At 47.8% G+C, this 9,361-nt stretch overlaps 2 protein-coding genes across 3 annotated transcripts in view; both read right to left on the bottom strand.

Moving 5' to 3' along the window:
- Slc29a1 (solute carrier family 29 member 1 (Augustine blood group)) overlaps window positions 1-1,670 on the bottom strand; it is a 13,883-nt gene extending 12,213 nt beyond the window's left edge. Inside the window, exon 1 of the mRNA XM_031347865.1 lies at window positions 1,576-1,670. The gene's annotated coding sequence lies outside the window, so the exon portion shown is untranslated. The remainder of the gene's footprint in view (window positions 1-1,575) is intronic.
- Window positions 1,671-3,070: 1,400 nt separating this feature from the next.
- Window positions 3,071-4,235, bottom strand: Mymx (myomixer, myoblast fusion factor). 2 transcript variants are annotated; one of them, XM_031347780.1, is made up of 2 exons: window positions 4,135-4,235; window positions 3,071-3,766 (listed from the first exon to the last, which is right to left on the bottom strand). In XM_031347780.1, exon 2 carries the CDS (start codon window positions 3,750-3,752, stop codon window positions 3,495-3,497), a length of 258 nt encoding a protein of 85 aa, XP_031203640.1. In that variant the 5' UTR covers window positions 3,753-3,766; window positions 4,135-4,235; the 3' UTR covers window positions 3,071-3,494. The 2 variants fall into 2 exon arrangements, with proteins under 2 accessions (XP_031203640.1, XP_031203639.1); XM_031347779.1 differs by having other exon boundaries at window positions 4,105-4,207.
- Between the last annotated feature and the right edge of the window lie 5,126 nt (window positions 4,236-9,361).

Raw genomic sequence — 9,361 nt, forward strand, 5'->3', positions numbered from 1 at the left:
TTTTTTTTTAACCTTTCTCTTCATATCATGGTTCCCCATTCCCTATCACTAAGGTTAGGTCAGAAAGGCTGGCCCATCTGACCTGATGCTCACTTTTCTGTCCTGAGTGTGACTTGCTCTATCATTTCTGCCCCTCCCCCTTTAGATGGTAATTTGCTTCCCACCACTCTCACAGGCCTGTTCTCTCAGCTGGTAGCAACAGCCATCTGTGTTAGCTGCAACAGTGATTCCTCCGGGCTTGGGGGTGGGGGGCGGTGATCACAAGCTAGGTCCTAAGTTCTCTGTTGTTAGTGCTTAAATCTTTGTGGCCTTGTGGCAGAATAGGAACTAGAGAAAACCCAGGGAGACACTTGCCCAACGTGGTGAATTTAAGGGAACACAAAAAAGAGTCATCGATGAAGAGGAATTTTAAGGCAGTGTGGATTTTGTTGTCTTTGTTTTGTTCTTGCTTGTTTTAGGACAGTGTCAAGTTCAAGGCCTGGAACACGTTAGGGATACGCTCTAGCGATTGAGCTAGCTCCTCAGGCCTAATGCCATTGTTAAATAAAGTAAGTTAATGGAAGGACTCTGTATTAATACAAGATCCAACTGACTATCTCTCACCCACTGTGTGTGTGTGTGTGTGTGTGTGTGTGTGTGTGTGTGTGTGTAGAGGCCAGAGTTGGTTGCAGTTCCTTAGGGACCGTCCACATTGGTTTGTTTTTTGTTTTTTGTTTTTTTTTTTTTTCAAGATTATATATTTGTGTGTTTACACCACACAGATACAAGTGTACGTGGAGGCCTGGGGGCTTGGGATCCCATGGAACTGGACTTGTAGGCTGTCGTGGGTGCTGGGACCCAACCCAGGTCCTCTCCAAAAACAGTAATCACTCTTAACCACTGAGCCAATTCTCCAGCCACCTTGAGTTTTAGGTTTTGTTTTGTTTTGTTTTTTTGAGACAGGATCTCACTCACCCTGTAGCTCTGGCTGGAATTCTCTAGGCAGACCAGACTGGCCTGTAGCTCACACAGATCTGCCTGTCCCTGCTTTAGGATTGCTAAAATCAAAGGCCTGTGCCACATACATACATACATACATACATACATACATACATACATAGGCTCTGAGAGAATTGAACCAATTGATCAAGTCTTCCCCATGCCCAGTATCAAATTTTCAAATAAAGACAGATGTGTACACAGGGTGGGTACTAGGTCAGAGTTCAGGAAGAATTGACTTTGTTCATTCCGTCTAAATTTGGCTTCTAGCCATATTTCTGTGATGTGTCTACTAACCTGCGGGTTGGCAGGTAAGTCTCCTCTGACCCAGGGGATAATGTTAAGTGGCCTAGAGCTTAAACAACCATCCAATTGTGGTCCTACAAACTCTGGGGGGCGGCGGAGGGGAGGAATATCCTTCCTCATGAGGCGACAGAAGGACTTGTTGGACACCATAATAATCGTTCGGTCCCCATCGGCTCCCCATAGCACCTGCTGAGACTGGACCTGGGGTTGGGGTGGGGGTGGGGAGGCTGGACAGGGGAGAATGAAAATTCCCAGGTCATGGGGTCCCCAGCCATCTCCGGACCTCCTCACCTGGGGGTGAGGCCGCTGCCAAGGCCCGAGCTGACCCGTTTCTGGCGCGGGGAGCGCGAGAGTAGTCGCCACGGACGACAGCTCTCTAGCCTCCTGCTCCGCAGCTGCTGCCTGCCCCGCAGCTGCTGCCTGCCCCGCCCCGTGCGCGGCTCGACCAGCAGAGATCCCGAGACACCGAGTGGCCCGAAGGAGGCCCAGTGGGAGGGGCCGTGGGGCTAAGAAGGGGACGTATTAGGAAAGGTGGGACTGCTTTTAATCCACCTGTCCCCACAGGTCGCACATGCTCTAGTTTCTGAGGACTCTGTAGGAACAGCTGGGACACGGGGAGGAGGAAAAAGTTCTACAGGGCCTGGGAGGTAGAGTTGGGAGGGGGAGGGGCAGCTCAGCTCAGATGTCTGCGCTTTCCCAGCCTCAAGTTTCTGTAGAAACCTGTATGGGATCCCTAACTTGATGGGGATCCCCTGACAGGGGCCTGTATTCCTTACAATGCCCTTCTTAACCTACAGCCGAAGTCACTCCTGGAAGGATTTTTGTGTGGGAATCATAAATTATCCAGAGAATCTTATTGCTCGATGCCCACCCACACATTCATACACAAAAGCCCTCACTCAACTAGGGAGTGAGAAAGTAAATTTAAAACAAAATATATATTTTTTATGTGTACAGGTGTTTTGCCTGAGTGCGTGTCTATGCCTGGTGGCATTGGAGGCCAGAGGAGAGTGTGGACCTGGACACATAGAGGGTTGTGAGTTGCCATGTGGATGCTGGAAACTGAACGCAAGTCCTCTAGAAGAGCAGCTAGTACTCTGAACTGCCAAGTCATCTCTCCAGCTCCTAGAAGTAAAACTTTGAGGTGATTTCTTATTTCTTCAAGGGTAGTAAGCTGTCCCTAAAGGTCATTCGTGTCTCCACTTCCGGTCCGCTGCCTTGCTAACCAATCTTCTTTATCCCGCTGCCTCTCGCTGAGATGTCTCCAGAGCACCCAGGGGTCAATTTTCCAGCCCTCCCAGCCAGCTAGCATTCCTGTAACACAGATCTAAGCCATCGGCCTGGCCGGGCCGGGCCGCAGTAGAACATTCAAAGTGAAGTTACACAATTCCAAACAACCTGTAGCTTTTGAGGACTGAGGGCAGATGGAAGAAGTTGGCCAAAGGAAGACTTGTCCATGTCGATGTCCTCACCTCTGCCCCTTCTCCAGCCTCCCACAGATAGCCTGGAGGTAGGCAAGAGTGGGGGTGGTGAGATTTTCTGAGCCACCCGCATCATCCAACCCAGAGCCTGGAATTAGCTCAACTGGTAGAGAGAGTGCATGCATACAGTTCTGGGTTCCATCTCTACTACCACCCAAACTAGGCTTGGATGTGGTGTATGCCTGTACTGCCAGCCTTTGAAGTAAAGTCATAGAGGAGCAAAGGTTAGTTCAAGATCATTCTCAGGGGCCCAAGGCCAGACTGGTTGATATACATAAAAAAGTCTCCAAAACAAACCACCACGATCACCAGTAACAACACACTGTCATTTATTGACTACCTGATGCACACTAAGCTTTGAAAGCACTCAGTCTTTAAGGGGAAGCAAGGTCTTATTATTTTAAGGTAGACTGGACAGTTTGTATTTAAATATCATCTCTTAGCTAAATTGTCTTGAGTCTAAGTTAAACATCATTTCTTAACTGACCTTGATAGCTCCATTTGCTGGTCCATCCTGGAGGCCAGAGATAAGGCAGAGGGAGCTGCAGGGAGGAGGGGCAATCAACACAGTATGTAGTCTGCAAGGTGCTAGGGGAGTGGGAGATGTTCAGGTCAGAGGCCTCTTGCACTCAGCCCCGACTGTCCTGAATTCTGCAGTGCGGATGCCTGGACTAACCCGCTCCAAAAGTACTTTGATGGATGGTGCTGCAGTTTCCAGGACCCATGGCCTCACTTCTGGGGGCCCAATCTCTCCTTCCTCTGGGAGTGGTCCACTCTGGAGGCCTCTCCAGAATCCGATGGTGGCTGTTGCTGGCTGAGGACAAACAGCAGACAGCTCAGCAGAGCCTCTCTCACGTCGTGGGAGCTCAGGCGGCGGGCCAGCCGGCGCAGCAAGGGCAAGAGGTGCTGCCGGGCCAGGCGGGCAACCGGCAGCAGCAGGCGGGATAGCAGCGATCGAAGCACCAACGGGAGCAGTGGGACGGGCATGGCAGGACCTGGACCTGCAAAGGGAACCCGGGTTCTAGACTGTACCTCAGGCACTCATCTCACCTGGCAAGGCGGGGTGGTGCCGAGTCCTCCCTTCAAGTTATCCTCTGCACTCCCCAGTTTTCAACTCGTGGATTAGTTTTACTATGGTGGGGCTTCCTTCTGGCATGAAAGCTGGCTCAGAGGGGTTCGCTCACTGCTAGTACAGATGGGAACAGAGCCAGGGGCTGGAGGGTGGTGGGGACCGAGGCTAGGCCCTACGGAGTGCCTTTTCCAGAACCCACTTCCTTTAATCCCTCCCTCCCTTTGCATACTCTGCCCTGAAGCCTGCACTCCCTGCCCTCCTGCTCACCAGCTCTAACCAGTCAGTGGCAGCTCTCACCAGTCAGAACTGCTCAGAATCAATTTCAGGATGCTTTTGCCTGAGGTGGATACAGCATCACTGGACAACACAAGCGAGCCCCACCTCCCTCAGCCTCTACCCAGCTCTGCTCGCTTGGGTGTGGAGGGGGACAAGGAGGGAACAGCTGTGTTCTGGCACCTGGTGTATTCAGCCCAGCTGCTCCCTGTGGCCGTCTTAGGAGGAGAAGAAAGGAGGGGCCGTGTGTAGGAATTCCCGGTGGGGTGGGGTGAGGTGGGGGCAGACCACATGTTGGTTTGTACTTTCTAGTTGTGTGACCTGAAGCATGTGGACTCTTGTGGGATCCGGTCACCTCACGTCTTACCTTTGGAAGGGGAGGAAGAGCTGTAGGAATCAGAGGACAGCGACTGTGTTTGACACCTCAGATGAAGCTAAGCTGTGCTCAGACACGTTTCCTAACCCCCAACCTGTATCACTCCAGTGGCCAAGCCAGCAGAGTCTCTACTGGGACCTTTTGGGGAAGAGGATGAGAGGCACAGTTACATAGAGCTGGATGTATGTCTACTCAAGGACAGAAGGACAGAAGTTCAAGATCTTCTCCAGCCATTTCCCCGCCTCAATCTAAAGGAGGTTTATGTATATGTTTTATGTATATGTATGTATATATGTACATATATATGTACATATATACACACATATAGATATATACACATACACATATATATGTATATATATCCAGCTTTATCTGGTTGGGTGCTTGGCCTGGGTTCATTTTGTTTGTGTTTTTTGGTTTTTTGGTTTGTTTTTTTTTTTTTTTTTTTTTTTTTTTTTTTTGATATAGGGTTTATCTGTGTAGCCCTGGCTGGCCTGGAACTCACAGACATCCTCCTGCCTCTGCCACCCAGTATGTTTTGTTTTAAATTTTTCATTCCTGCCTCAGAAAGCAGCTGTAATTCAAGACTGGGTTGAGTGCAGATGGTGGCTATTACGGTTGGTTTCAATGTCCACTTGCCACAAATTAAAATCATCTCAGTACGGAGCCTCTCCTGCAGAACTGTCCTGATAACCTTAATTGATGCATGGAGACTCGCCAGATCAAAAGGGCGTGGCCAAGGCAGATGATTAGATCTTTGCTGGATTGGCCGTCCCTCTAGATCCTAATTGGTTTAATTAAATTATTTAATTTTGGTATATTCATCCCATCGGTTCTGTTCTTCTAGAGAACCAATAGAGTATGCGTGAAGTGTTTTGCAAACTTCAAAGCTGTGGGAATATGGTCCCTTCTCAACTGTCATTAGCTGGCCCCATCAGTATCAAAGACCCTGAAGGAAGAAAAGATTAAAGATTAAAAACAGAAACATGGAGTGAGGCAAGAATGTAGATCTACAGGCAGCACACTTCTCTCTTACTTGCTTTGATGTGGTTTAGTAGTCACAAGCTTGTCCCACCTACCCTATCCAACCCCTCACTCCCCCCCCCCCCCCCCCCCCCCCCCCCCCCCCCCATCAGCCTGCTGCTGCGAATACCTAGCGAAAACCGGTGAGTCTTGAGTTCTTGGTCTTGCTCAATTTCTCACCTCCACCTTGCAGGGAAGCAACAGTGATAGCTATTCAAAAGATGAAGGACCTGAGATATAGAATCAGAATGTCTTCCTCAGAATCCCGCTGGATAAAATGGCCAGATCGCACCCCAGAACTGACCTTCCCCCAGGTTTTCCCGTATTCTGTAACTGGTACTTGCATATTTCCAGCGATTTGGGTATTTTTCCTAGATTCCTTGCTTGCTGGTGCTGTCCCCACTCATTAGTAAATCTAACCTGGCTTTTCTTTCAAAATGGAATTTTCGGGGATGGTGGGACAGCTCAGGAGTTAAACCTCACATCCGAAGGAGCGGAGTTCAGTTCCTATCGCCCATGTCAGGTGTCTCACAACCACTGTACCTCCACATTCAGAGGATCCAACATCTTCTTGCCTGCACCGGCACTGCACACACACACACTTATCATTTGTAAAAAGAAAAAAAAAACTATGTTAGGATCCAAGTGATGCTGCTGGTCTGTTCTTAGGGACTGAAATATCATTTATCATCTGCCTCTGACAGGACAGGTGTGCGAGGTGGGTACTGCAAATAAAAGGGCTTCAGCTATCCCAGGGCTCGCTCTCAGCATTCCCAGTGTTTTCTGTTTGTCTGCCTGCCTGCCTGTCTGCCTGCCTGCCTGTCTGTCTGTCTGCCTGTCTGTCTGCCTGTCTGTCTGCCTGCCTCTGTGTCCCTGTTTACATGGAGATTTCTCTGGCCTCTGATTCTCTGAGATCATTAAACCCACACGAGAGCTGTCTCCAATAAACCTGCTTTCATACTTTCTAAATTTGGCTCAATTTGGTTTATTATATCAGCCAAGAAACTTATTATCTGAGACAGAAACCTTTTTTTTTTTTTTTCCCCGAGACAGGGTTACTCTCTGTAACCCTGGCTGTCCTGGAACTCACTCTGTAGACCAGGCTGGCCTTGAACTCAGAAATCCGCCTGTCTCTGCCTCCCAAGTGCTGGGATTAAAGGCATTCGCCACTACTACTTGACTGAGACAGAAACCTGTTACTATATATAGCCCTAGCTGTTCTGGAATTTACTGTGTAGATCCCACAGGGATCCTCCCCCACCCCCCAGCCACCCAAATGCTGGGATTAAGAGCATGTGCCACCACAAAGCTTTAAAATAAAAAAATCAGGAGGCTGGAGAGGTGGCTCAGCAGTTAAGAGCACTGACTACTCTTCCAGAGGTCCTAAATTCAATTCCCAGCAACCACAACCATCTGAAATGAGATCCAATGTCCTCTCCTGGTGTGTCTTTTTTGTTTTCTTTTGTTTTTTTTGTTTTGAGACAGGGTTTCTCTGACAGAGTTTCTCTGTGTAGCCCTGGCTGTCCTGGAACTCACTCTGTAGACCAGGCTGGCCTTGAACTCAGAAATCTGCCTGCCTCTGCCTCCCATATTTATTTTATGTATCTGAATACACTGTCGCTCTCTTCAGATACACCAGAAGAGGTCACCAGATCTCATTACAGATGGTTCCAAGACACCATGTAGATGGGGGGAATTGAACTTGGGACCTCTGGAAGAGCAGTCAGTGCTCCTAACCACTGAGCCATCTCTCCAGCCCCTTACCGTTTCTTAACTGTGTCTCAGAGAACAGTAAGTTCCGTCTAAGGCTTTGCATGGAGGAAAAAAATATTGCTGTGTCCACTGTCCTTCCTAGGTTCTTTGACCAGTATATGAATTAAATTGTCCGAAAAACATATTGATAAGTGACACAGATTTTAATTTTATAAGGACTACTGTGAGTTTTAAAAACAAAAAAAAACAAAACTGAGGTTGTAAAGCAAGCATTGATGTCTAATCTAAGTACCATCCTGAGATCACATGATGGCTCATAACCATCTGTAACTCCAGTTATTTCAGAAGAGCAGCACGAGGGAGGCTTCCTAGAGTAACAGAGGCAAACCAGGGGAGGCTGAGACACACACACACACACACACACACACACACACACACACACACACACACAGTCGAGGAGAAGAGATCGTCTTGTTATGTAGATAAAAGTCTCGGGAGCAGGGCTGCTGACCTTGCTGTTGACTGCTCTCATTGCAAGGAAAGAAAGAAACCTTTGTGGTAAAAGTTACTTCAGAGTAGCTGTCTTCTGGGTCCTGAAGACTTTACCAGTGACTGTTTCCTCCCCTTCCCCAAAGGGCAGCTTTACAGAGAACTGTGTATCTACAGTTTCTCAGGATAGCCAGTTGGAATAATCACCATGGCAGAAGTAAGTTTTGAGGTATCAGAGTCAGGCCTCCTGTGTCCCAGTGAGATCTTCTCCTAAAAGCATCCGTCACATTCCCATTTTTTCCTTGCTGGTTAGCTTTCACCGTAAGGGAAGACTTTGCTGGCTGCTGAGGAAGTCGGATAGCCTTATTCAGAGGTGAACACTGTGCATTAACCTGCCCGGCAGGATAGGCCCATTGGTGCAGTACTGGCACGAATGTTAAAGAAACAACCAAACACTTTCCTCTTGGATTCGAGGATTGTTTCCCACAGAGGAAATTCATGCTTGGTACTGCAGACTTGGTCAAATGACCTTCATGATTCTGAAGGTCAAAGGCCTTCCCTGGGAAACTTATATTTGTTATTTTGATAAATGGACATGTTGTCAAGCCACCTTAAAAATATTTGTGTTTGTACCCATAGACGAGTACCCTGTCTCCAGACACACCAGAAGAGCACATCGGATCTCTTTACAGATGGTTATGAGCCACCATGTGGCTGCTGAGAATCAAACTCAGGACCTCTAGGAGAGGAACCAGTGTTCTTAACTGATGAGACATCTCTCCAGCTTGCTTTCTTCAATGGGTAACAGTTAGAGACTTTTTTTTTTTTAAAGATTTATGTATTTATTTTATGTGAAGAGGGTGCTGGATCCAACTAAAGGTGGTCGTGAGCCCCATGTGGTTGCTAGGAATTGGACTCATGACCTCTGGAAGAACATCCCGTGCTCTTAACCCCTGAGCCATCTCTCCAGCCCAAAGCAGAGACTCTTAACTCATCAACAGTTTGAGAATAAATGACAGCTCAGTGTTCAACCTTAAGTGGGACATTTATATTTTCTCCCTTCAAAACTCAAGGAACGTCATGGAGCAGGAGGCATAAGAATGTGAAGGAGCTCTGTGCAATGCTGTCTTCTAGACATCGCTTTGTACTCATACACTCACCAATTGCACAAGATCTCATAATTTGAGCTGATGAGATCAGTCAGTATTGCAGCAGGCAACACTATTCAAGATTACACACACACACACACACACACACACACACACACACACAAAAGGTGATGTGAAGATAGGAGGAGGGCTGTTGAGGGATGTCTGGGAGAGTGGGGGAGAGTTTCTACAGATAATTAAAATACACTGTGTACATGTATGAATTCATAAAATAATAATTTTTTTAAAGTTCCACATTTCTGAAACTGGGTCTGGAGATTATGCCATAATCCAAGACAAAACATTTCTGGCTATGGAAAGAAAAGCAAGAACCAGGTGTAGCAATGCATGCCTGCAATCTCAGCATTCCAGAGATGAAGGCAGGAGGATCAGAGTTTAAAGCCTGCTGGTGTCATGTCCTGAGTTCATGAGTTCAAGACCAGCCTGGATAATAAAATAAAAATAAAAGGGGGCTGGAGCCAGGCAGTGGTGGCGCATGCCT

The sequence above is a fragment of the Mastomys coucha genome, unplaced genomic scaffold (assembly GCF_008632895.1).
Source record: "Mastomys coucha isolate ucsf_1 unplaced genomic scaffold, UCSF_Mcou_1 pScaffold3, whole genome shotgun sequence".
Taxonomy (NCBI): Eukaryota; Metazoa; Chordata; class Mammalia; order Rodentia; family Muridae; genus Mastomys; species Mastomys coucha.

What these genes read in the sequence shown, in the direction of transcription:
- Mymx (XM_031347780.1), bottom strand. Translation starts at nt 3,752, where the DNA reads ATGCCCGTCCCACTGCTCCCGTTGGTGCTTCGATCGCTGCTATCCCGC.